General features: G+C 43.6%; 2 protein-coding genes across 2 annotated transcripts in view; one reads left to right on the forward strand and one right to left on the reverse strand.

Annotated features, from left to right (window-relative positions):
• Akap9 (A-kinase anchoring protein 9) overlaps window positions 1-6,547 on the forward strand; it is a 121,126-nt gene extending 114,579 nt beyond the window's left edge. Inside the window, 5 exon segments of the mRNA XM_052721235.1 lie at window positions 249-481; window positions 2,504-2,589; window positions 3,542-3,668; window positions 4,137-4,279; window positions 5,996-6,547. Coding sequence (XP_052577195.1) covers window positions 249-481; window positions 2,504-2,589; window positions 3,542-3,668; window positions 4,137-4,279; window positions 5,996-6,036 — 630 coding nt within the window. The 3' untranslated portion in view covers window positions 6,037-6,547.
• Window positions 6,548-7,714: 1,167 nt separating this feature from the next.
• LOC128099351 (lanosterol 14-alpha demethylase) lies at window positions 7,715-25,900 on the reverse strand. Its single transcript, XM_052721236.1, has 10 exons — window positions 25,371-25,900; window positions 23,592-23,690; window positions 21,661-21,837; window positions 20,279-20,405; window positions 18,731-18,905; window positions 16,658-16,777; window positions 16,129-16,324; window positions 11,823-11,918; window positions 11,172-11,340; window positions 7,715-9,032 (listed from the first exon to the last, which is right to left on the reverse strand). Exons 1-10 carry the CDS (start codon window positions 25,542-25,544, stop codon window positions 8,854-8,856), a joined length of 1,512 nt encoding a protein of 503 aa, XP_052577196.1. The 5' UTR covers window positions 25,545-25,900; the 3' UTR covers window positions 7,715-8,853.
• Between the last annotated feature and the right edge of the window lie 1,499 nt (window positions 25,901-27,399).

Raw genomic sequence — 27,399 nt, forward strand, 5'->3', positions numbered from 1 at the left:
CAAATAAACACGAAGCCTAACTGATTTTAGAAGTTGTACTCTGCAGGCTGACACAGTAGATGACAGCCTGGCACACGGCCTCACCCTTGTTTTCTTTTTCATCTAGGTAGTCTGCATCTAGAGAGCGACTCAGTGACCTCTCTCATGTCTCTGTTCTCCCTTCTTTAAATACAGAGACTGTATGGTAAATACTAGAGAGCGACTCAGTGACCTCTCTCATGTCTCTGTTCTCCCTTCTTTAAATGCAGAGACTGTACGGTAAATACTTGAGAACGGAAAGTTTCCGCAAAGCTCTCGTATTTCAGAAGAAATACCTGCTGCTGCTCCTGGGGAGATTCCAGGAGTACGAAGAGGCCACTGTGGGGCTGCTTGCCCGCATGGCAGGATGCCCAGGCTTCAGAAATCCTGAGACCGTCAGCAGCCGCCCAAAGGGATCCACCAGGTTTCGCATAGCCGCCAGAGTTTCTGTTGCAGTTTCAAGGTAAAGCAGTGGAGAAAAGTCCTTTCAATCATAAGGCTCCTGAGAACACCGTGGGGAAGGCACTTCGGACAGCCTGCTTATTTCTTTCTGAGGGTTCACCCTTGCAGCAGAATCTTTCCCTAGAAAGTGTCTTTCCAGGGAGTAGTAGCTGATGATTCCAGTCCAAATTGTCCTTTAAAAAAAAAAAAAATCAAATAAACCTGGCTCACACACATAGATCATAAAAGGGGAAAGATGTTTTTGAAAAATTACTTAGCCTGGTATTTGTATTTATTTCCTTACTTGTTAAAATAAGTCACTCCCCCAGTGCTGAGCTGAAGAAGGAAGGCCTGGTCTGAGACTGCTCAGGTCAGGGGTTAGCCTCTTCCCTAGAAGGCCAGGCTAGGGACTTGGCATCTGTCCTGCATGTGGCTGCAGTGGAGTGGAGACCCCAACTGTCTTCCTCCTGGCCTACTGGAGTCTTGATCTGGGCCTCTCCCTGGGTCCCTTCCCTTTTGTCTCTCCACAGCCAGAGTCTCCAAGAAATTTTGGTTTTTAACAAGTTCTGCCAGTCAGATGATGTCAGATACTTCTTCAGGGGGCTTGGCTGGTTTTCCTTTCCTATTTCTTTTTTTAAATTTTTGTGTGTGTTGGTGTTGTACCCGTGTGTATGTTTGTGTACCACATGTGTGCCTGATGTCAGATCCCCTGGGAGTAGGGCTGCAGTCTGTTGTGAGCCATCATGTGGGTGCTGGGAATCAAATGGGCTCCTCTGAAAGAACAGCCAGTGCTCTTCACCACTGCACCGTCTCTCCAGCCCTGACTTAATTCTCTTGGGAAACTGAGGTACAGGTTTTTAACTGGAAGCTGTTCAGAGATTACTGTCAAGAAACTTAGTTCACAGATGAACCTGCCAGCGGTGACAGGCTCAGGGAGGCCCGGCCTCTGTCTGCAGTGGCAGCTCTACCTAGGGCCTGAGGCTAATCTCACTGCTGGCTTCTGACTGCTGCCTCTTCCAGTCCCCGCTGGAGCTCCCCTCCTCCTCCCCCCTCCTCTTCCTCCTCCTCCTCTCCCTCCTCCTCTTCCTCCTCCCATCTCATTCCCTTCATCATCTTGTATGTCATCAGCCAGGGTCAGCACAGTGGGATGCACCAACAAAGACAGCTCCCTTTCTACTGGCTGAGAGGAGAACACATGGAACTTGGTGACGGAAGTTAGCCTGTAATGCTGACAAATGCCAGAAGGTTCCATGAAGGGGGGAACTACTGTCAAGCCCTCACCTCCCCCTTTTAGGGTGTGGTTTGAGATGGGGTCTCACTATGTCACTCTGGCTGTCCTGGAACTCACTCTGTAGACCAGGCCGGCCTCAGACTCACAGAGATCTGCCTCCTCTGCCTCCCGAGTGCTGGGTAAAGGTGTGCGCCACCACCGCCCGGCTCACCCTCCCTTTTTGCCCTGCTGTAGGTCTGGTATTTGATCCTCCTTAAACTGGACCCTGAAATTGGCATTAAGAAATTAAAACTGGAGCTGGAGAGATGGCTCAGCCATTAAAGGCTAGGCTCACAACCAAAAATATAAAAGAAATTAAAACTGGTACTCCAAAAAGTTCCATAGCCCAGGGCAGAATGGGCAGTCAGCAAGGAGTTCAGCTGGCTGGTGTCACACCCCCATTCCTTTCGAAACTCCACTGTTATTCCTGCTCACAGGGTCCAGCACTCACCGTTTCCCTGGCCCCTCACTGCCTGACTCCACCCTTGCCCCCCTTCTTTCACCCCTCCCCCTTTGTTTGCTCACTATTTTCTGTCCACTTGTGCTCTTCATCTCCTTCTCCCCACTTATATGGCCCTGTTAGCGACATCGGCCTCTTGGGGAGCAAAGCAAGCTCACAGCTCTGCCCTGTGCTTGGTGTCTTGGCCGTAAACCAACGGAGTACGTGGAGTTTAGCTGAGGCAGTCATGTGATTGTGCTGAAATGGCATAATTTTGTGGAATGTATATATTATATAGCTGTGCTTTGAGATTTTATCTTGGGGATCTCTTTTAGAATGAAGTATTTGGTTCGGCGGTGGCATCAAGTCAAAGGTTCTGGTCCTATCAATATTCACAGGGATGGCTTTGGATTGAGTCCAGGTAAGGTCCGAATGGCTCAGTTTCTGTGTGTGACTCAGAAATGCTGTGTGTGTGGTAGCTGTCAACCTACTACTTCTAATGCTGATGGTGTCCAGAGACCGTGCGCACCCTTTGAGCAAGGCTAGGAGCTCCCTTTTCACGCATTTGAGACTGATTTATGGAGCACTTGGACTGCACCAAGCCCATTTATTCTTCATTGATTCTCCCAGGCAGTTACTGTTGTCATAGCGAGCCATGGAGAACACATGCCATTTGCCTCAGATTATCCAGCAGGGAGACAGTGGAGCCAGAGCTGGAGAGCATTGCTGTTGGTCATGGGAAAGAGTTATGGTTCTGAGCTTGCATGGTTATCGAGTAATAGGAACTTTAAATTCCTTCTCTCTCCTGGAGAGCACAGAATAGAGGACACACTGTGATGTCATGCGGTACCATGCCCAGCTGTCCTGACAGCTGAGCCCCGGAGAAAAGGAAGTATGTTTGGTACCCTGAGAGTATTTTAGGATAGCCTTACACTGAGATGAAATCTTTACCATGATGAGTTGTGTTGGCACAAAAAGTTAGCAAATCTTGATTTCATGGTTGTTTGGTTTTATATTATTTTGTTTCCAATAAAGTTAGAATAGTGAAGACAAGACTTGATTACATTAGTGTAGTGTTTTTATCCACATCATCTCCCCCCAACAAAGCACAGACACTCAGAAACCCTTCCTTCTTTGATGTTGTTACAACTAAAGGATTTTACGAAGCAAATAGTCCAGTGGGCTTATTTTCTTTGGAGCATAATTCTTAAGCCATGTTCGAAGGCAAACAGAAAACCCCTGAAAGGCTCTTTGGTTTGTACTGTTCTCTTTTAGCAAGAATCGAAACTGGCTGTAAATAGTACATAGTGTCATGTACTGTTCTTTGAACTCTGTTTGTATAGCTGTCTCCTGAGGCTTGGTACTTTCTTTAGGTGTTGAGAAGACTGATCCACTCTATCACTCTTCGGGTGGACTGGAGTTGTATGGAGACACAAGACAAATGACATACCGCTCAAGATCAGACCTGGATCTCCCTCGATCTCCCTTACCATTCAATAGGTAAGAATTTATCAAACCTGGCTGGAGTAGCTACAGTAATGTTTGGGAGAGACACTGTTAGGACTTGTGAGTGCTTTGCATTGTGATAGCTAGACATCTTTAGTTATATGTAGTTTCTATATCTTAAAACTTAGAATCGAGCTACTTTTTCATTTCTAAATGGTTTCTAAAGGCATAGGAAGCATATGCTGTAGTTAGACATTGGAAAAGTATTGGCCACCATCCATTACAAAAACAAATTGTACACGCATGAAAAGTTGATTTACACATGTCCATCATTTACTGAGCACCTCTGAAGACTTGGTACTAGGCCTTCTTATGACATTGGCATCTTTGAGTTTATTAAAGAGTTACCCTTGCTATCCTCTATTTAGAAGTCTGGGAGTATAGATCAGGGAAGAGACAGGCTGGTAACTTAGCTGCATTGTTTCTGGCAAATTGGATTCCTGAACATACTCTAATCCATAGGTACCCAGGGACCGTAGCTGATTTAAATACTCCGTCTCTGACCTACCCTCAACTCCAGCATTACAATCCTGGCAGAACTCTGACAGATTACGTCACCCAGATGGAGGCCTTGCAAAGACGCCTCGGAACTACTGTACAGTCAGGTGCTGCGTTTTACACTGTCTGTCGTGGCGGTGCCAGACCCCCCCTCTCTCAAACCCCTCGACATGCTCCTTTGGGTTAATCAAAAGTCCCCAGGCTGTCCCAGCTGCAACTCTGACCCGCAGAGAACTGGCTCTTTAGCACTCCCTCGTTCCACCAGCAACCCCTGACAGAACGATTTGGTACTGTCTTCATTTGGAGTAGACAAAACGCATGATCACTGCAGGGTACTGAGGCTGAGCCCACGGCAGAACCTGGTCCTCATATGGTAGAAAGCACAAGGTGTAGAAGGCAGAGCAAGCCTTGCCCTAGGCAAGTAATGCAGCCATTGTCCCCATTCCTAATTGTCCTTCTATGTGTCATTTAAACAAGCCATCCCCTGTGAGACACTGTAAGCATCATCTTTTCTCTCCTCCAAAGTTCAGTGTCATACAGTCCACAAAGTGGACTTGAAGGGCTGGAGAAATGGCTCAGCAGGTTAAAAAGGCCTCCAAGCCTGAGTACCTGAACTCAGTCACTAGGATCTACATGGTAGGAGAGAAGCAGCGCCCACAAGCGGCCCTCTGACCTGCACTGTGGGATGTACCTACACACATAGATCAAAATGTCATTCTTAAAGGTTTTTACAGATAGACTTTGTAAGAATTCTTTGATTCTTCAGAACTGTACACACAGTATCGTACCTTATGTAGAGGCAGATTCCATTCATCACGGGACAACTTCCCGGTCTCCACTCTCCACTGGCCCAAAGACTGGGTCGTTTTCAAGTTGCTGTGCTGGCAGTGCACTGGATGTTTTGGTTGTAATTATTTATTCTGTGTATGGGAGGCGAAGTTTGCCTCCATGTTTGTGTGTACCACATGCATGCCTGGGGCCTGCCGAGGCCAGAAGAGAATGTCGGATCACCTAGGACTGGAGTTTCAGATGATTGTGAGCTGCCATGTGGGTGCTGGGAATAAATCCAGGTCCTAGAAGAGCAGCTAGTGCTCTACTAAGTGGTCTCTCCAGGCCCTAATCACTTTTAAGGACTCTCTTTCTGTGAATACCACATACTGTGGCCTAGTTATTTAAAGCTAGTTTAGCCCTTTATTCAAGAAGTCATTTGTTAAACCCAAGCAACCTTCAGAGCAGTCAGGAAACACATTAGCATTGTCTCACTTCCCTTGCTCTAGGCCAGTCATGGTGACTTCTAAACGTAGTCAGCCTCTTAGAACTAAGTTCAAGTTGTGGGAGCTGAAGAGATGGTTGAGTTAAAGGACCCACACCGTTGTTCTGGAGGACCTGCAGCTGGTTCCCAGCACTCACTGTCAGATAGCTCACAACTCTCCTGTAACTCCAGCTTCAGGAGATCCAGTGCTTTAGGGCATTCTTGGGACTGTACTCACATGGGTGCATGCACACACACAAACACAAGCACACACATAAATCTTTAACAAAAATTGAAGTTCAGGCCTGAAGACACTGGGTTTGTTTTCATTGTTTCACATTTTTGTGTATATGCGCGCCTGTGCCACAGCATGCATGGGACATTGAAAAAAACCTGCAGAAATTGGTTGTCCTTTCCTATGTGGGTCCCAGGGATCAAACTCTGATTGTCAGGCTTGGCAGCACCTTGGCCATTGAAACATCTTGAGAGGGTTTTTAACAGATCATCTGCCTGTGTAAACTGGCTGCCTGATAAAGGTCACAATCTAATTGTCTTGTTTTTTATTTTACAGGTTCACCTTCATTTCAGTTTCACACTGGCATGAGGAGATAATCCTCCATTTCATACTGGCATGAGAAATGCGTATTAATTGAATTTTAAATAGATTCCCTTTTATAAATCAATGGCTCTTTTGTGCTTTTTTATTGTGAATATTCAGTGGGACCAACCAATGCAAACACATTTATGATTGTATACGAATCCTTGCCAGCACATGAAGATAAACTGGAGTTTGTGTATATAGGCATTGTGTGTGTTTGTGCACAATAATCATTACATTACATGTATATTTGTGGGATGCTAATTTAAATGGTTAAATTATAAACTGTATTTATCAGATGGGTGGAAAGATTAAACTTTTCCAATGACGATGCTGCTGGATGTGTAGCGTGCAGTCTCCTGCGCTTTTCTTACAAGGCTACCTGTTTCTGCCTAATAGATTTGCTACTGGTGATGAAGACAGCACGTCACTTGTAGAGACCTATTTTTGTATAATGGTAGAAGTTTTGAAGTTTCCTGGGGTATTTTGTCAAGTACTGAAATAAAAATGACTTCACCATTTTCACCATACTGTATTTGAACCTTCTTCATTTTTAACTAAACCACAGCTCAGCTCATGGTATATATCATCTTGCTACTTATCTCTAATAAGGAGAACTTAAGATCCAAAAAGTGGGTTTCTCTCTCCCTCCATTACAGAACATTTTCAGTGTGCTTTGATAAGTGTTTTCAACTCTTAAGTTGGCATTCTCATGATTAGTCCATAGTTTGTTACATTTAGTGTTCTTGTGTCCAAAAAAGCCTCATTACAAAACTAGACACAGAAATCAGCTCTAAGCTAGCCAAATTCTAATTGGGAAACTCTCAGCGAGAATACAACTCTCCAGGGTGTTTCTAGAAGATACTGTTTCACTCTTAATGGCCTTTGACTTATAGGAGCACAATCACAAAGCCGTACATTGCTGGAAATTTCTAATTCGTATTATTTCCCATATTAGCAACTGAGCTTTCTAGAAATAGCAAAGCTATTCTAAAACAACTAGTCGAAGGGGAAAGTTGTACATAAAAACCTTTTAAAGCTAATACAGTTGCCAAGTCAACGCAGTTCTGTATGGGAAAGGCAGATGGACAAGTGCTTGCCAGCTAAGTCCACCCCACTGCTGGATGGACCGTCAACCCTCCTATGGCCTCAGGCCTCTACCATGTAATCTGCAGTAACTGGTCTGTGCTCAAAACCAGTTGGTCTGTTGAGTTCTAGTGCCTAGGCCCTTTATTTAATTCTCATCACTGAAAATATGTCAAAGTCTAAAACTTGTCAGTAATCAGTTACTCAAGGGTCACAACTCTGTGCCACAAATCTACAAGTCTAATCAAAGTCTAGAACCTTCTCAGAATAATATGAACAGGATATCTAGGCTTGCAGAGAAAGTCAATTACATAGAAACAATCATCAAGCTTTACTAAAAACTGTGACCTATCACATGTCAGTGCAACATCTGTGTCCTAGAAGTCCTCTAAGAACTACCATAGCACAGAGAGAAAGACATGCTTTGCTGTGAAAATGCCTGAGGTTCTCATGGGAGCTGCTAACCCTAGTGACGTGCCTAAATTCATAGCTGAAGGAAATACCAGCGGGAGCCTAATTCATACAAATAGGATGTCATTTTCCAAATTCTCGGATCCTTTGAACTGTACTACTGAAGCACACACTTTAAATCCATGAATAGACTAGTCAAATTTTTCTCATAGAGAATTTTAATGTGAAACCTTTAACAGCAGAGATTTGGGCCTTCATATAAAGTCTTCAAGCCTCTTAAAACTATAACATACTTTAGAAAAAAAAGTTACTTGGGGGAGGGTGTTTCTTTTTTGTTTTTGTTTTTGTTTTTGGAGACAGTCTTGCTATGTAGCCTAGGTTGTCCTCAAACTCAAAATCCTCCTGCCTCAGCCTCAACTGCTAGAATTACAGCATCCCACAGGGCAACAGAGTCATCTTGACTCCTAGTACAGATGATGGGCATGTCAGAATTGGGACCATGGTTACAATCTGCTAGGTTCAGGCTCCTGAACACAGCCCCCACAGAATACAGCCAGTGATACCAGTTCCCATTCCAACCTAAAGCCCAGAAGTCACTGGTCTCAAGATACTACCCTTTTAAAAACCTGGTCATTGAAATGTCCCTAGTTGTGTTCTGGAGAGGGTACAGAGAACCTCGAGCAGGTCACAGTCAGACCCCAGAAGATTCACCAGAGAATGACCATGTGGAAACAGCGCTCCAGTATCTCTCATCTTCAGGAAATATGGTTATCAGGGTCTGAGGTCTCTGCCATCTCCCTGTAGTGGTGCTTCAGGTTAAAATTTCAAAGGCCTCATCACTCCCTCTAACTGGTGTTCATTTTTACCCACAGTTCTGGCAGTGAGCTTATTCTGTACCTTCTCACATCTTTACAGAAGAGGCCCACATAATACGAATAACCCATGGCCTTTGCAGAATTTGAATAGGCTTTTAAACTTGCAAAACTAGACTCTCTAAAAGTGGTCTCCCTGGGGCAGTGTGTGCTTCTGAAGTTAATACCTGGACACTGTATTCTCTAGCGTCTGCCAACTACCTAGATTTCCCGAAACAATTTCTAACTCAAAAGCTTGGTTTCCATGAAGTCCTATCAAAACACACCCTATCGAAACTATTACAAACTGTTTGAAATGCCATTAGAGTTGATAAAATCACTGCGTTAACACAACATTGAAATCAGACTGGCTTTCCGAATTACACTCAAAACACAGTACACAATGAAAGCTGTTTGTTAGCTTCATTCTCTCTGGAGCTGCAGCTTGCAGTCATGAACCCACACTGGTCCCTGGTTCCTTTTTCATTCTGATCTTCTTTTGTAACGGATTACTGGGTTCTCGGGGGTGTGAATCATTGTTGTGTAATTCACATTGGGAAAATATCCATCGATGAGGTCAAATTCATATAAACGAAGCATAGTAGACCAAATTGTCTTAATTTGAACATATGCAAAATTTTCTCCAATACAGCGATGACGTCCTGTTTAAAAATAAAAAAGTTTTCATCAGAGTAAGTTTTGACAGTCTTGCCTCTCTCAGCCTGGAGTCACACTTGTTTTAGATGAGCAGGAGAACTGCAGCAGTACAGTAAAAGGATGACACCTTGTACATAAAGTGAGACTGTACATCATTTGAAAGTCCAGGTAGTTCCAGTGTTAGAAGAAAGTAGGGTTGATTATGATGACATTTTTTGAAATTTAGTGTTACTGAGGTCAAACATAAAGAAGGTTCTAATCATAAGATGATAATCTAGCTTGGGTATGTGTAGAATATAGGTCCCAAGAGAGCTCTGGTGTTAAGTCAGGGTGAACCTGACAATCAAAATTCCACATCTCCATTACAGTGACAATAGAAGGGGATTTAATAAAGCCAAAATAACATCTGTATACTGAAATCAAAATCTACAAATGCACAAGCTGAGAAATCGCAAAATGCACAGGAAAACAAGGCCAGAGCTACCTTAAACATGGGCTACACTAAAGAATTTAAATTGATTTCAAATTTGATCACATGACTGAAGGTCCAGGAACCAGTGCAGTGTGGTACTAGACAAGGATCAACAAATAGATCAAAGGGATAGAACACAGAGCCCAGAAACAATCTGAGGGCTATCTGGGTCTCAGCAAAGGTCCTTGGAGCAAGCCGAGAAAATGCTGGAATACCAAGACATTAAACTGTGGGTGTGAGGAGAATCTAGGAATCACAAAATTCATCCTTTTCTCACATCAAAATAGTTCAAGACAATCCTAGATTATCAGTACTAAAGTCATTAAGGGTTAGTAAAGAACAGGAAATCACATTCATGACATGAGGCTGGGCAAAGACATGGCCATGAATGTTTTAAGTCTGAAGCATTTTGACCAGGGCCCAGCATTGTGGTATGTGCCTTTAATCCCAGCATTCAGGAAGCAGAGGCAGACTGATCTCCATAAATTAGAAGCCAACCTGATCTACAGATTGAGTTCCAGGCCATCAAAAGGTACATAGTAAGACCCTGTCTCAAAAAAAAAACCAAAGAAAGAAAAGAAAAAAAAGAAAAGATTGGGGCATCTTTGTTGTAAATATTTTTTGCTAAAGAAAAAACAAAATTGAACAAAGCTTATCATCATGCCTGCATAGCCCATTAAGCATTTATTTGTGGGAGCCACATTTAAGGGAGCCACTTACATTGGTCTGTATTCAAGAAGTCTGTCTTAAAGTAAAAAGTTAAAAACTGAATAGCCACAGACCAGAAGTGTCCTAACTGAATCAACAAAAGAATTGATAAATTCTGATGATTTACAATGTTACATAAACAATGTTTATAAACAGATAAATAACAAGGAAAGACAGAGCAGTGGCTGGAGTGAGATGCAGCCACAAGCCAAGGATTGCCAGTAACTTCTACAACTGGGAAGAGGCAAGAAGCCTTCTTCAAAACCTTCAGAGAGTACGGCCCTGCCAACACACTGACTTCAGGTGTTGCAAGGTGACAGACAATCTTGTTTTTAGATACCTAGGTTATGTTAGGTATCTAAAACACCTAACACTCTAAAATACTAACATAGGGGTGAAGAAAAGCCAAGACTATGATTAGGACCATCTATTGACAGGATATTAAAAGGATTTAATAATTTAAGCTGTCCAGAAATGGACTATGTTGCTGCATAAGGTAAAGGAGCAGGCCTGTCCATGAAAGCAGTGGGAACAGTTACCAGTTTAGTGATGCTGCCTCTCGTTACAGAATCTGAACTGCCTAGCTAACAGCCCTTTCCATTATTAATCTACAATCCTTTGTATCTTCTGTTAAGTGTATTTATTAAATAATGATCTGAAGTTCAATGGCTTCCTATGTTTGGAACTATTAAAAGGACGTGGGTCAGAGAGCCTAAGATTTACCCTTAGACTTACGAAATATTCCATTTCACAAAGATCCCATTCCCAATGGCATATTCCTTTGAGAAAAAAAGATCTTTCTCTCCTCCTCCTCCTCCTCCTCCTCCCTTCTCTTCTCTGTCTCTGTGTCTCCTCTCCCCCCCCCCCCCCCTTTGGTAACTGAATTTCAGGTTGGTTTACTGAAGAAGGACAGATACGTTAAAGAGGCAAACACTTCAACCTAACTTGTAAGCAGTCATCTTACCAGCTCCAAATGGCACATAGGCAAACTTCTCTCCTGATGCTGGGTTATCCTGTAAGTAGCGGTCAGGATTAAAATCCAAGCGTTGGACCCAGGAGTCTTTCAGTCTTTGATTGACAGTAGGAGAAACACACACCTGATGTCCTGGAGGAATGGTGTACCCTGCCACAGTCTACAAAGTGAGAAAGAGTACATTTCATTAGAGAATGTTTCAACATGGTACCAAACAAGGCACTAATCAGTGTCAATGTCAACTATACATACATTTAAAAACTGTCTAGATGATAAACCAACTAAAGTTATCTTAAAAGTGATTTACAAGTGGACCAATACTAAACTAGAAGTATATATACAAACCCAGCCCAAGGCAGAATAGAGTTTCAAAAACTTCATAATCTGACCTATATAATTCATACGATTTAAATAAATATATAATATATATATATATTATATTTAAAGCCAACAAAGAAGTGTACCTCAAACATTTAAAAACTGCAATTGTTAAATGAAAAACAAAATTAGAATAGCATGTTCACTACCTGTAATTATGTACCAATTTTCATAGGTTTACAATAACGACAGTTTTTACTTTTGTAACGTGAAATATTCTCTCTGTAACTGGGTCCTAGGCGGGGAAGTCTAGCCAAGACTCACCTGCGGGGTCCTGGCCATTCTCATCATGGTCATTATAGGAGGCCTCAGTCTTAACGTTTCTTTTATGCATCGATCAAGTAAATTCAGATCCTTCAGCTTAAAACAAAAAAAGATCAAGGATCATTTCTGGGTTTCCCCCCACAAATATCCACCATCCCTCCAGAGTAGGAGGGAATTGTTTTAATTTCCTCGTCCGCGTGAGAGTGAAAGAGTAAGGGTAACTGGGTCACGATGGCAGACGGCCACTCACAGTTGTAACACTCAGTCAATGGGAAAAGGAGGGCCAAAATAACAGGACGGGGGTCAACTGTATGGTTAAGGACAAATAACATTCACTCTTTGAAAAATTGAGATAGTCAAAAATCAGTGTCAACTTTTTCAAAACTCTGACAAGTTAGACAAAGGCATGTCACAATCTACCACAAGTTCCTTCAAAAAAAAAGTGCTGGATCTCGGTGAGAAAAGCAAGCTTTGGTATGTAACTTACACTACTGCAGATCAATGGGAGCCTTGGAGAGCAAAGCACGGCTGCTAGAGCCCCACTGCTCCAGAGAGGCCAGACCAAATGTGCCAAGAATAGCCAGATAGAGTGGCACTGCCCTCCCACATTCAGAAGCAGAGGCAGCCTGAGCTACATTGAGAGTGTGTCTCAAAAAAACAAAAACAACATCAAAAAAGATCCAGCAGACATCGTTTAACAGTGTAAGTACCTGAGGTACTGATACACAAGAGAGAAACCAAGACGCTTTAAAAGAAAACACCTGGGGAATAAACACGAGACGTCTACAGGAGACTCTGAACACATGCACTGTACGGGAAATGAACACAAGACGTCTACAGGAGACTCTGAACACATGCACTGTACGGGAAATGAACACAAGACGTCTGTCTACAGGAGACTCTGAACACATGCACTGTACGGGAAATGAACACGAGACGTCTACAGGAGACTCTGAACACATGCACTGTACAGGAGAGCTACAACATGCAGCATGACAGAGATCCAATCTCCCACCTGTGCAACCAACACACACAGCAAGTGAAGGCTGAGGCAGAGTTGTAACCACTTGAAGGACTGTTGACAACATGCCCTGAACATGCAAAGCTCCTCAGCAAAAGCTAAGAGTTAAGACAGTTTTTTAAGAAATCTCTAATGGATATGCCCAGGAATAGCAGCATCTTTAATCCCAGAGGCAGGCAGACATCTGGGAGTTCAAAGCCAGGCTGGTCTACATACACAATGAATTCCAGGCCAGCCAGAAAGACATAGTGAGATGATGTCTCAAAAAAAAAAAAAAAAAAAAAAAAAATTAAGAAATCTCTGATCATTATGTGGCCACAAAAATAAACAGCAGAGTTCAGTGAATACAGATGCATACAGACTTCCTATAATCCTGTTCATCTGTTTATGAAAGTCCCTGAACACTCGAAGAGCAAACACACTTACAAACACCTGCAGAAGTACTAAACCTCGGGGGAGGGATCTCCCTTCCAGAGTCGCTACTGCTTGTCAATGTAGTGAGTTCAACAAAAATATTAGAAACTTTCCAAAAAAAGGAAAATAAGAACTACAGCTCATCCATACCACAAATGGAAGATTAATGTGAACTATCCCCGACTAGATTTTTTTTTTTTAAAACTAAAGCAACTAGCCTCTTGGAGAGCATTCAAATGTAGTACTAACGGAAGAGAAATCCACAATGGCTCAGCAGTCAGAGGCCACTTGAGACACACAGGACATGTCCATCCTCCCTGCTGGCCAACTCTCTGTCAACCCTTCCTCTCCCTCCTACAACCTCAGCAGCTGCCAAGTGACCTCAAGGACCAGACCTGCAGCCCCAGGTTTGTGCGGCTGCCATCCTGGAGCCTGCAGAAGGAGATGGGCGGCCATGACCACAGCTTCCAATAAGGAAAGACCCTGAACTCACTAGATGAATTTAAACCACCTACTATAAAGACCTTAAAAGAACAAAAAGAAAATTGGGCCTAAAGAATTAAAGTATGAAACAATATGACAATATCTCACCAAATAGAGAATAATACATTATTTTAAAAATATAGAAATTCTGAAACTGGAAGATATAAGTACAGTTTTCACTAGAGTAGATCAATAGCAGATTTGAACTGCCATGAGAATGGATGCAAAAAGAACACTCAAGGGTTGGCAAGATGGCTCAGCAGGAAAAGGCGCTTGCTGCCAAGCTTGATGACCCGAGTTCAATCCCTGGAACCCACAGAGTGGAGAGACCCAGCTGTTCCATGCTGTTCCCTGACCACCACCTGTGTACCATGTCACATGCATGCACATACCACACACGATAAATGAAACACAAAGCATTCAAAGAATAGGCTTAACAAAAAGGTGTAAATCTTTTCACTGAAAAGTAAAAAAATAAAAAATAAAAATGTTGGAAGAAATTAAAAGACCAGAAAGAATGAAAAGCCATGATGGTATGGTTCATGGGGTATGTCTAAAAACTAAGAGTGTTAGGATGGCAATATCCCCAAGCTAATACACACACACAGTGCAATCAATCACAAGTTCACAGAGACTGACAAGCTGACTCTAAAATTCTTACAAAAACTGAACGAACTAGGAATATCTCTAACAATTGGAAAGGATGAGAGCCACACTCTGAAATTCAAAACTTGCAAAAGTAAACAGAGAGCTAAAACATAAGCTAGACATCAGCTTGACAGGATGGAATTCGAAGTTCAGAAATAATGCTTTATATTGATGGCCAATAGATTTTGACAAGATCACTTAGTGGGAAAACAGTCTTTGCAACAAACAGTGCTGGTACAAAGGGATTTCTACATTCAAAACAGGTACAATGGTCCCTCACAGCACATTATATTCAAATTTAATTCAAAACAGGTCAAAGACCTAAAAGTAGGAGCAAACTAAGAAGAAAGCAGAGGGTAATTCTTCACACCTTCTGAAAACACACACAAATGTTCAGACAGTGAAAGGCAGCCTATATTATAAAGGGATAGGATCTGAACAGACATTCTTCTAAGAAAACATCACAAAATACTCATCTTAGCCATCAGGGAAAAGCCACTGAGCTCAAAAGACCACTTCACATACATTATAGCCAGGACAGATAACCATTAGATAAGCATGTGTAACCATCAGAACACATGTCAATACCGTCGATGAGGTTAAAAATGGAGCAAATGTTTGGAAAACATCAAACACGTAGTTGCTGTACAACCCAGCAATCCTAGCAATCCCACTCCTAAGTATGCACCTCACGAAGTGTGGTGACCCGACTGTCTAAAAAATGGACAAATGAATGAGTGACATCAATATGTGCACATTATAGAATACTACTGGAGACAAACATTGAAATACTGACACACGCTTCGACATGGAGGGACCTTAACCCTGCTATGGTTTGGATGTCATTAAATATGTTCACCAGCCACTAGCACTCAGGAAGCCCAATTCAGGGATCTCTTGAGTTTGAGGCCAGCCTTGTCTATATAGCAAGTTCTAAGCTAGCCAAGAGCTACCCAGTGAAACTCTCTCAAAAAAAGTGTTCCCCAAAGGTTCATACGGTGATGGCAAGAAGTAGTGGAACCTTTTTAAGAGACTAATAATGGGTGGTCATTAGCGATATGACCCTCTGAAGGGGTTAAGGTCAATTGGTGAAGAAGGAAGTTAATTCTTAAGAGGTAGCTGGCATATTACCAGTTAAAGACGACACAATAAAACTATGGATAGTCTCTATTATATATGTTTATATATGATTATGCTTAGCAAACAAAATTGAAAACTATACATACACATATATGGATTTATCCCAGGAGTGTAAGAATATCTGTATGTAACACACCATTTTAATAAAGTGTCAAAACAAAATATAACAGGAAAATGATAAGAACAGGGTATGCTTCAGAAGTAGCTGCCCAGTTATACAGTGAGAGACCTCTCCCGCCTTCCTGCCCAGCAAGCTGGGTAGAGTGCCTATCAGTTTCTAGTCCCCTTTACTACCATTACCATTTGAGGAAATTTCTGCCCAAACACAGCCACAGAATTCCATGTAATCCGAAGCTCCTACACTTCATTAAAATCCGCAACATGCATATGATACACTCCATGCAACGGAGGTCAGCCATTAAAGCCAGGCACCAAAGCAACAGGGCAAGGCGTTCGAAAGTCTCGGTAGGAACCCACCTGAGAAGCTTAGGGAAGCAATAGCTCGACTCGCTCTCTTACTAAGGTTGTAGAAAGGCTTCTAAAACCCTATCAGTCGAAGCCACAGTAAACAGACAGCCTCAGAGCACACTGGAAACAAACCTGCTCGTAAGTCAGGGGAGGCAGGTCGTCGCCACACACCGCTTTCTGTTCTAAGTAGCACTTTTCTTGAAGCTGCTTGTCTCTGGCCAAAAAGAAGCCCATCCAGGCACTGGTGGTGGAGGAGGTGTGCTGCCCCGCGAGCAGCAGTCCAATGAGCATCCCCGCTACCTCGTCATCTGTCAGAGGGTGCCCGTCCCTGGGGGTGAACCACACACTTAACATTGGGCAGACAGTTAAGATTAATACACTTGCCATACATAATCGACTCTTTCTTTACCTGCTACCAGTCAGTGTCCCCGGTTCCCCTCCCAGTAGAGACCAACCAGGAGAAAGCATGATGTGGTGTACAAAAGACTTCCTTCCAGTTTATTCCAGCTGCTGGCGTCGCAATAAGGCATGAGGGGCCAGTGCTTTATGTCTCAACAATTTACAAGTGCCAATTTATTGTTCCGCTGCCCTTACTTTAACTGGAAATACCAGCAATCTACATTTTCATGTATAACTTCTTGTGTGATCGGACAGTTCTTACTTGTATGTGGAGTCTAGTAACGTTTGGAGAATGTCATCCACCTTTTCTTCTGACTGTCTGCGTTTCTTGATGACCTGATAGAAGATATTCTTGATCTCTCGATGGGCTCTGTCCCTGCGTCTACAATTTAAAATTAGAGTATTTTCAATCGAATAACATTTCATAGGCTCACATTCAAAACCAACACCAAACGTAAAGCAACATTAACTTTACTGACTGAAGTAAGTGACAGAAACTCAGAACCAGAAAAGAAAGGAGTCAGGAACTCCCACTGCCGGGCATATGACAGTCCTCAGGGCGAGGACAGTCCTACACAGCTCATACTGCTAACGCACTACCTCCATAAATAAGCATGGCATTCCCTTACAAGCATTTTCCAGTTCAACATAATACATGTCTAAATTAACATAACACTCTAATTTTTCCAAATCAATCCTCGAAGCTACCAAGCCACACTGGCTCTTGCATAGGATTTTAGTCTACTCACTTTCTATAACTGTATAATTTTTGCAAGTAGAAAAATCCTTGTAGGTTCAAAACACAAGCTCCAACTCCCAAAACATTTCCTTTGATCAACCTGTTTACTGTGTAACAGGAACTGGGAGGCTCAGGCCTTTGTCTCTGATAGCAAGGCCACACGATCATAGCTAGTGAGCAACAGCTAGACTAAAACCAAGCAATCTTGAGACTGAGAAGGTGGCTCAGGAGTTCAGAGCTCTTACAGAGATTGGGAGTTGAATTCCCAGAAACCACACCTGACAGGTCAGCCTGTAACTCCAGCTTTATAGGCTGTTTGAGCTGCTAGATAATGTCTCTAGCCTCTGTGAACACTAGCACTGTTTGAGCTGCTAGATAATGTCTCTAGCCTCTGTGAACACTAGCACTCATGTGTGTGCATGCACACACAGAGAGAGAGACAGAGAGGGGGAGAGAGAGAGAGAGAGAGAGAGAGAGAGAGAGAGAGAGAGAGAGAGAGAGAGAGGCAAGAGACTTAAAAATACAATCTATTTTAAAAAAGCAATACTGACTCCTAAAAGCCCATCATGTTCTCTAACAAAAGCCACCGTAGTTCATGTAAAGGGCTGCTGCTGAAGACGACTGAGAGAACACACACAGAAAGGAAGACTCCGCCTCAAGCCTCACAGTGTGAGTGGAAGAGAGGGTAGAGCAGAGGGTAAGGCTTGTTTAGTAAGGGAATAGTGATGGTGTGACTTTGAGGTAGAACATGTGTTTAGTATGCCCAAGGCTCTAGTAACAAAAATAAAAAGTACATGGAATAATTTCATTAAATCAGTTGGTTTGAGTAAAACAGGGAAAGACCAGGCTATAACATGAGGCTCTTCCAGAATTCGGACATGAGCCAGGGAATGGAGTGGGCAGAAACAAGAGGATGTTCGTGTATGGGCAGCTATGGTGAGAAGCAGTGCAGGGCATGCCAGCCTAATATACACAGAAGCATTTGTTTTCTTTTTTTTTAAACTACAAAGCTCCTCATAACCGTTGACTCCCAGGGAACCTCTCTGGGCTGGCCCTTGCACTGTGATAGCCCTTTTTTGGCAGCTAGAGGAGGAGCAGATGTCAAAGGAACAAAGCTAAGAGTTGACTCCCCATTGCACGTAAACAGAAATGACCCAGCAAGGGAGGGAAAGCTGGCAGCTGGCAGGGCCTGGGCACCGCCAAGTCCTAAAGGCCACATGTCTTTACATCAGAGACAGTCCCTGTCCTTAAGGAGACTACAGTACAGCAGCAAGAGACAAACGTTCAAAGGAAAGGTCACAAGAGAAGTACCAAAAAAGCCATCAAAGACTTTCCACAAGTCCCTTTAAAAAGTTGCGCTCTAAGTACAGCTTAGAAACTTCTTGGAGTACAAAGACTACATTAGGTAAGCAAAACATCACAATAGACAACAAACTACCTTATCAATAAAATAAAACTACTTTAAACAAGCTCACTGTGTGAACTGTCTTGAATTCTTATAAAATGGAGGCTCCTAATCAGCCAAAATTAGAAAGCACAGCAACAGTACAGCAACTGTGGAAAGGCAGCCATGTGCAAAGTGGTCCTTATCCATACCTGAAACTAGGCAGAGGCAGCCAGCCCGGCAACAGCCAGGCGGCATGGCTAAAACCTCCATCCAAATCCGCATACAGTTGGGCCACCTTCTCATTGAGTTGGCTTCTAATTTCCTTTCCATGTAAACAATGGCTAGCTGTTAAAATGATGAGCTCAGAAAGTGCTTCAAACACATCTAAGGGGAAGAAAAGATCATTCTCATTACAATTTTTAAAAATCTTTTAAAATATTTTCTTGAACATATAAAGAAATTGTGAAGAAAAATTGGGAAAATATATATACACATATATAAATATATACTATATATATAAATGTATATATATATATTAATTTTGAAACTCAAAAGCAAGCACAATCCTGTTCATACCTCCAAAAGTCTCCAGACAGCTCTGTAGCTATGCAGAACTCTGGAGGCAACAAATCATTGACCACACTGCCCCTCCGGCCAGCTAAACTCAATGCCACAAAGCACCTCTACACCTTACTCATAAATTCTTCATCTTAAAGAGATAAGATGACTATTAAAAATAAAGCAGTAATCTGACTTCCAGGTCATAGCACCAAAGCTGTGAATAACATCCTAAAGTTTACTCAATGCATATGAGGACAATAATGAGGACATTCCCAAGAAACAGGAGTCCCCAAACCAAAGGTGGTATTTTTTCTGGGCCAGATGAAGACAAGGCATAAATACAGAAGTCTCGGCTCTATGTACTAGAAAACTATAATCACCATTATGCAGCCCAGCACTGGAGACAAGCATCCGGAAAGCCCATAGGATGGCCCTTGAAAGTCACGAGACTCATCTAACTCTCTTTGACTCTACTTCTATCAAATGAACTTCCAGTTAACATCTGGCTTTCCAGTGAGACTTGCCAAAAAGGAGATCAGAAAACATGCTGGTCCCCTTGGGGCTCTAATGACATGCCTCGTGCTTTTACTTTCAGACTTTGTTTTAGACTTTGGGGTTTTGACATGGGTTGTGCCATGTAGCACAGGCTGTCCTCAAACTTGTAATCCTTCTGCCTCTACTCCCCAAGTGCTAGGATTCCAAACATGTGCCACAATTGTTTGTCATAAGTGAGATCATGCCTGTAACCCCAGCATTCAGGAGGCAGAAGCAGGAAGATCCCTAGTTTGAAGCCAACCTGTACTATACAGCAAGGCCCTTCACAAAGAAACCAACAATAGGCATTCTAATGTACACATCAGTTCCTCTGTGACTAGAAATTACATCACATCAGCTTCAGGTGTAGTAGAAATAAAGTCCTTACACCTTTTATAGGAGCTGACACCCAGCGGCAGGAGGTGGGGACGTGCGGCCTTGCGTCCCACTGGCTATGAGCAGATACTGCTCCTGGCATAGGCATGCCTACCAGCTCTCAGAAGACAACACTTAGAAGTGTCCTAGAAAGGCCGTGTTTGGCATCACAACTGCACAGTCATCCACACACCCCTCCCTCAGATACACAGCAGTTCATGCTGTACTTCGTTCTGTACATACACAGAAAGAGAAAAGAACAGGACAGATGTAATGATCTTGCTTACTTCTTTCTCCACTTTCTCCCCAACTCTGAAAGTATTCCTTTGTTTCTTTTTCAATTATAGAAACATACTGCTTGAAGTGGGCTATGTTAAGACCGCTTTTTAACAATTTCTTCTGTTCCAAAAAAACCTTCAAAAAAAAAAAAAAAAGAATTAAGGGTCTACAACATTAAAATACATTTTTTATTTTATTCTAATATACATCAGGTTATTCTGACTACGTAACAAAGAAAACGTTCTTAAATTTGAGAGTAAAAACAATAAGAGTTTTCCTAAAAACCATACATGGAAACTTGAGATCATCCATGCCACATATTGAGATAACACATTAAAGGGGGGGGGGGGGGGTGTTCCTCTCCCAGGTCCTAGAAAATGTATGTCAGTAACCTATCTCTCGCCTTCTACTATCCCAGCACTCTACTCAGGGACCCACTTTCCTATCCTGGTTATCTTCTAATCCTCCAACCCAATGCAGTCAAGACACTCTCCCAAGTGTCCATCCATACTTTACTACTATTTTATCCTCTTTCACATAGGTTCTCATTGCAGTTCCAGATATCATTCATCACTGCCACTATCTTCCAGAAGTTTAGAACAGCCAGAATAAAATAATTTTGTTAAAATAACTAATAGCCCTCTGAGACACTTAAATTTTAAAAACTCTAATAAAACATGTTTAAAATAATGAGATAAATCTGAACAAAATTTTTTGGAAGCCATTGCTTTTGAACAAAAGGAGAAACATTCTTCTTCACACTACTCCCAACCCCAGAAACATTAATGTTGACTCTTAACTGCCATACTCATGTGGGCTAGTCTGCTATGGCCCTAGCCAAAGTTCACCAGGCACCTGAGTCTGTTACCTAATTATGTTTTACTCCTAACACTTCAATATTATGTTAATTTGGGAGCAGGTAAACATATAAAAAATATTCCATACCCAAAGTAGACACATTAAAAGAGATTTTTTCTTTTTAAGACGAGGTCTCATACTATAGTTCATGTTGGGCTTCCTGCATCAACCTCCCAAATGCTGGGATTACAGGTATGAGCCTCCACAGTCGGCATAAGAAGAGTTCTAAAGTCAACAATTTCCAACTCAAAGCTCCTGGGCTAAAATACCAAGTGGTAGTGAATAAGAAGTCCTTTTGATGAAATAGTGATAGTTTCTTGTTCCTCTCTCAAGTCAAAACCCAAGATGCTAAATTATTATTGACTCCATTTCTTGCCAACAAACATAAAACAAAACACCCATTCCTTAAATAGCTCCCCATGGTTTCTTTTTAAATATAGTCCTGCACTACAAGTGTGTAACATTTTACATGACTAGCTGTAACTGCTCGACTCTAGATTTGTCTTTTCTCCGGGACAGGAGCGTCACCTACTGCATTTGGCACATCGTACGCCACTCCCTTCCCAAACACGGGCGTTGTCAGTCGGCTGTAGACATCCTCTGCATTCAGATCTTCATTTTTACTATTGAAGAGCAGTGCAGCTGCGTCACTCCCCAGAAGGTAAGTAAAGGTCTTGCCCACCATGGTGAAGCTAAATACAGGTCCATACTGAAAGAGAAAGGTGATGTCACAAAAACATCCCTTACATCACAGACTAAGGAAAGTTCCAAATACAAACCTTTAAACAGCTGTTTTCATCTGGCCATATTACATCTCCTGTCTTCATCACAAAAGCAGTATAAATATAATGATTTATTCTTCTTCACAGTTTATCCTGAAAATATTTTCTACCATGCAAAACATCAAACCTCTAATGCATTCCATGAATCATTAGATGCCACAGTGTTAGCTCGGCTAGTTGCTTTTCATTATTGGATAGATAAGTAATATGCTAGTTGTTTTTAATTATCATTTTGTTTTATGCTGACTATATAGAATTCTTTACTCGACAGTTATAAGAATATTGTTTTCTCCCTTTTGTTAAAAACTAATTTATTGGGGCTGATGAGGTGCCTTGTGGGTAAAATCACTTGCCATCAAGCCTAATGACCTGAGTTTGATCTCCAGAACCGAATCGAATGACGTCAAAGACTCATTACAAAGAAAGGACTTGCACAAGTCAATCAGGAAAAGTGTGGTATAAGAACAGAGGATCCGGGACCAGGGAGCTGGCTCTACGTGCTGCTCCCTCGGAGGACCGGAGTTCAGCTCCCAGCACCCACAGGGAGCAGCTGTAGCCGAAGCTCTGGGGGATCTAATGCCCTCTCTGGCCTTGGCAAACAACTGCATTGAGGTGCACACCCCATTAGAGACACAAAGGCTTACACACAATGAAAACTAAATCTTAAGAAAAGTGTTGGGAATACACTTTGGACGCAGGAGGGACACACAAGCCCCAACCTCTAGCTGAGAGCTCCTGACAATTCACGGCTGCTAGGGGACAGTCAATGTTTTTAAGGTGTGGCCCCAAGTAGGTTGACCATGCTCTAATGGATGGCTCCATACTCATGCATATATAGACAGCACTAATTGGACTGAGTGTGTTATTTTTCTTAAAAAATAACAAAGTTGAGAGGGAGACATGGGGGAAGGATCAAGGGGCAATTGGAAAAGGGAAGTGGGAGTAAATATGATTGAAATACATTGTATACATTTATGAAATTCTCAGAGTATTTTAAATTACATTAAAACAAAGAATAGAGTTCACTTAAATCGTTAATACTGAGAAGTGAAATAATTAACAAGAAGTCCACAGCAGGACTTTGGAACAAATGGCTGATCTGGGGGAAAGCTCTGCTTACATTGGGAAGAAGCAGGCCTTGAGTGTTCACATCATCCACGTGGAGAGTGAAAACACACAAGACGGACAGAACAATCGACAAGAGATAGGAAATTCCAAAGACATATGATCAAGAAATGTGGGTGTTCTGGGCGGTGGTGGCGCACGCCTTTAATCCCAGCACCCGGGATGCAGAGCCAGGCAGATCTCTGTGAGTTCGAGGCCAGCCTGGTCTACAGATTGAGATTCAGGACAGGGACCAAAACTACACAGAGAAACCCTGTCTCGAAAAACCAAAAAAGAAATGTGGGTGTCAACGTTCACTATAATTAGTGAAAATAAAATTTAAGACTTTTTTAAAACGTAATTGTTAGAACTACAGGTTTCCTTGAATCTCAGAGACTATCCCAAGACAAACACTCTGAGAAGTTAATAGTTCAGCAAGGCCTTTTTATCTCTTAAACCAGAGATGTTTTCAATAACGCCAACAAACAGGGAGGGTACAGTGTTTTTTTTTTTTTTAATCTATTTACAGAAAAACACTTCTCTAGCTTCTCCACCTCCAGTTATTTAAAACACTTACCTTCTCATATGCGTTTTCCAGGAACTCAATTGGACTTTTCCCAAATGCTATTGCGTGACCAAGGAATGGAACTGGAGAGAAAATGTACGGCGGACTTTTCTGCAAAAGAAGAATGAAAAATTTAGTTTTCATTTCATTAAAAGAGCTTCATTAGATAGCCAGCTTGAGATTAATGTTAAAAAAAAAGTATATTTAGAGAAAGTATAGTCAAAAAGAACTCAAAACAGAAATGACTAGGCAGAAAGTCACTTCAATTTTAAACATTGGTAACTAACAAAAAAATGTCCAATATTATTGAGGCTCCAGGCAACTTTGTAGCCATTAGTGGAGCACACAAAGACGATAGAGTTGACCACAGGTCTCTGGTCTCTGACTCTACTAGCACTCCCTTCGATCTCAGAGTCTAACTTGACTTTTTCTGGAACAGAAAAAGCCAAATAGTAACCTACAGAAAAGAAAATGTTTCTCACATTTTCAGGGAAAAGGAAGTTTGCCATGCTTCTCTGACTGCAAATAGCTAGATCCACCAAGAGAGAATCAACCCTCTCCAGCAGAAATTCTGTAGCACTAGTCTTAAAGGGGCTTTAGATGCCACAAAATGAGATCTGCAGGTTGCAAGACTCTGTGAGGGAAAACCTGCAACTATGAAAACCAATGATGTTCCTCTAATCTTTGGTGGTCTCAAAACACCAAAACCTAGCCACACTTAGAATAAGGTAATTTGTCTTTCCAGTGACAAATAAAATCTCCTCAAAGTAGTGTAGAAGCTGGGTGTGTAAAGCACACTTGTAAACTCACAACCCAAGGGGTGGAAGCTGGAAGATGAGCCAAGGTGAGCCTTGGCTCCATACCAAGTTCCACCACCACCCTGGACTACAATAAGACCCCGTCTCAAAAAAAAAAAAAAAAAAAATACAAAACTCTTAAAATTGCATATCTAATACAAGTAAGAAATAGTAACTGCCTAGAGCTTGCTTGGGTTCAAACAAAAGTAATTTTAAAAGCAACTTGGTTGGAACGAATTGCTGGGTACAGTGCAGTTTTTACATTCCAGTTTCCAAAAGGAATTTTTACATTGTCAGCTTCCAAAGGGTGATTTCCAAAGCTACCGAATGTTGATTAAAAGGGTATTCATCAAATACATTTGGAAGACTTGAAGCTAGTGGTTTGCTGTAGCGCTACGCTAGATTAATTTAACAGCATCACAGGAAAGCCCTTACCACACTCTCCTGAGTCACTTACGAACTGGATGCAATCACCCTGACACTGTTATTAATCGCCATTACGTCCAAGAGTTCACAGGATAGTAAACACAGAAGGCAGTATCGACAGTGATGGCCACTAGGGCCGCAGCTGCCCATTACTCGCCGTCAAGACCCTCACAAAGAGCCTAAACACCTCGACGGGGAAAGGCAAAGCCAGTACAGAGCTCAGCACTTGCAGCCACAGGCAAGGCCATCAGACTAGTCACCTCCATCCAGGCCACTCAATCTGCACATCCATCACCAGTCTAACTACAAACGCTGCAAAGCACGATCCTAGCCAGATGATCAAAGCCACTGCCACCGCAGAAACCGCGACGGCCAGCACAGCCCCGACCGAATTCGGATTCCAGCGATGGGGCCAGCGTGACCACCGCCAACAGCAAAGACCAGGATCGCCGGCAGCACTGGCGTCTGTAGCCACCACCCGGGTCCCCAGCGCTCCCTCCACCGCAAGCGCCCCGGAGCCCACTCGCTTGGCCCGTGCACAGACCGAGGACCCCCGGGATGCACGTACCGCACCGGCGGGCAGCTGGACCGTGTAGCTTAGTGCGAGGCGGAACAGGTAGACCAGGCTGAGGGTGAAGGCGCAAGCGATGAGCAGCGTGGAGAGCAGGTTGCCTCCTGTCACCTGCTCCATCGCTTGGCCCAGCACCCAGCCGCCCGACTGCAGCAAGCCCAGCAACACCATCCCGGCCGCCGCTCCGCTCCGCCTAACCAACTGGAGGCCGAGGTCGCCGCCGCCGCCGCTTCCCCGAAAAGATGGAGGAGGAGAAGGCGGCAGGTGGGCGTCGGGAGGCGGCCTCGGCCTCCGGGTCTCGACAGGCCCGGGCTCCTCCCACACCCACGGCGGGCCGCGCGCCACCTGCACGTCACAGACGGGGCGGGGCCTCCGGGTGGCCACGCCCCCGGCTGGGTAGCGGGATCCTTGCGCCGAGGAGGGGGTCCTGAGAAAGTGGGCTTTGCCTATGGCACTGGGGCACGGGGAAGACAGTGATCGCTGCAGACACGACCGCGCCCCGAGAACCGCGGGCCACGAGGGCCCCTGTGTCCGGGGAGCACGGCGCCGGGGCCCGGCACGGGAGGGCGTGGCGGAGGGATCTGGGACTAGCGTGGTAGCGGGCGGAGAAGGGGGGGCGCTCTGTGATTGCACCGCGCGCCGCTGAGGTGATCTCGGCCTATGTGGCGTCAGCGGGACCAGTGGTCCGGGGACCGCCCACTCCGTGTGGCGCGGGCCGCTGCACCTATCCCGCGGAGGTGGCGCCTCCCAGGCCTTCAGTCAGACCGGCCCCCTTCGTTAGCCCTGCGATCAGAGTTGGGAAAAAACGCTGTCCTGCCCGTGCAGACTGCAGAGTGAGACCGTCGGGTCACGCCTACAGCCCTGTTCTAAGCTGACAGGTTCTTCGTGTAGACCCACAGAGTTAACACGTGACCGTCGTGTGGTGTGCTGTTGCCCCAAAACAAGCCTTCAAAAATAAATACAGGTGTATCATAAGTAAACTGAGACTTGGCCAAGATCCTGGAGTTCAGCCGAAGAGAGGGAGCAAGGGGGTCAGAATCGTGATGGGAGAAACCACAGGAATCGCTGACCCAAGCTGGTGCGAGCCCATGGACCCTGCACTGACGGCTGGGGAGCCTGCATGGGACGATCTAGGCCCGCTGAATGTGGGTGAAAGTTGCGTGGCTTGGGACCAGGACTTATCCCGGGTACACGAACGGGCTTTTTAGACCCCACCTTGATGCAGAGGGGAGGGGCAAGTCCATCCCAACATGGTATGTCAGCCTGTGTTGACTACCCAAGGGAGGCCTTACCCTCTATAAGGAGGGGATGCGGTGGGGTGAGGGTAGGTGTGGGGAGCGGGAGAAGAGGAGGGAGGGGGAACAGGGGTTGGTATGTAAAAGGGAAGAAAATAATTTTAATTTTATATAAAAAAAATTATAAAGTTAATGTGAGGTTAGACATAACCCATATTCCTAATAAATTAAGTATATTAAAAAAAAAAAAAAGAAAGAAAAGTAACTGAGACACCATCACGAGGGGGAGCCTGGCAGCAGACAGGCTTGGCAGCAGGAGCAGCTGAGAGCTCACATCTCAAACCTAAAACAGGAAGCAGAGAGAGTGAATGGAGAATGGTATACAGCTTTTGAGACTTCAAAGCCCACCTGCAGTGATACACTTCCCACAAGGCCATGCCTAAGCTTCCCCAAACCCACTGAGGACCTCTGGAGTATTCAAAAACCCAAGACTATGGGGGACATCTCATTTAAACCACCTCAACGGCTAATCATAATTTACTACAATGTATCATGTATGTAATTTGGGTTCAACTCCTGTTTAAGGGTATTTAAAAAAAAAAAAAAGTAAGGGGGCTGGAGAGATGGCTCAGCAGTTAAGAGCACTGGCTGCTCTTCCAGAGGACCTGGGTTCAATTCCCAGCACCCACATGGCAACTCACAACTGTCTTTAACTCTAGTTCCAATGGATCTAACTCCCTCACAAAGGCATGCAGGTCAGACACCAATACAAACAAAACACAAACAAAGTA

Source organism: Peromyscus californicus, unplaced genomic scaffold, assembly GCF_007827085.1.
Source record: "Peromyscus californicus insignis strain IS unplaced genomic scaffold, ASM782708v3 Scaffold_6__1_contigs__length_162567912, whole genome shotgun sequence".
NCBI classification, from domain to species: domain Eukaryota; kingdom Metazoa; phylum Chordata; class Mammalia; order Rodentia; family Cricetidae; genus Peromyscus; species Peromyscus californicus.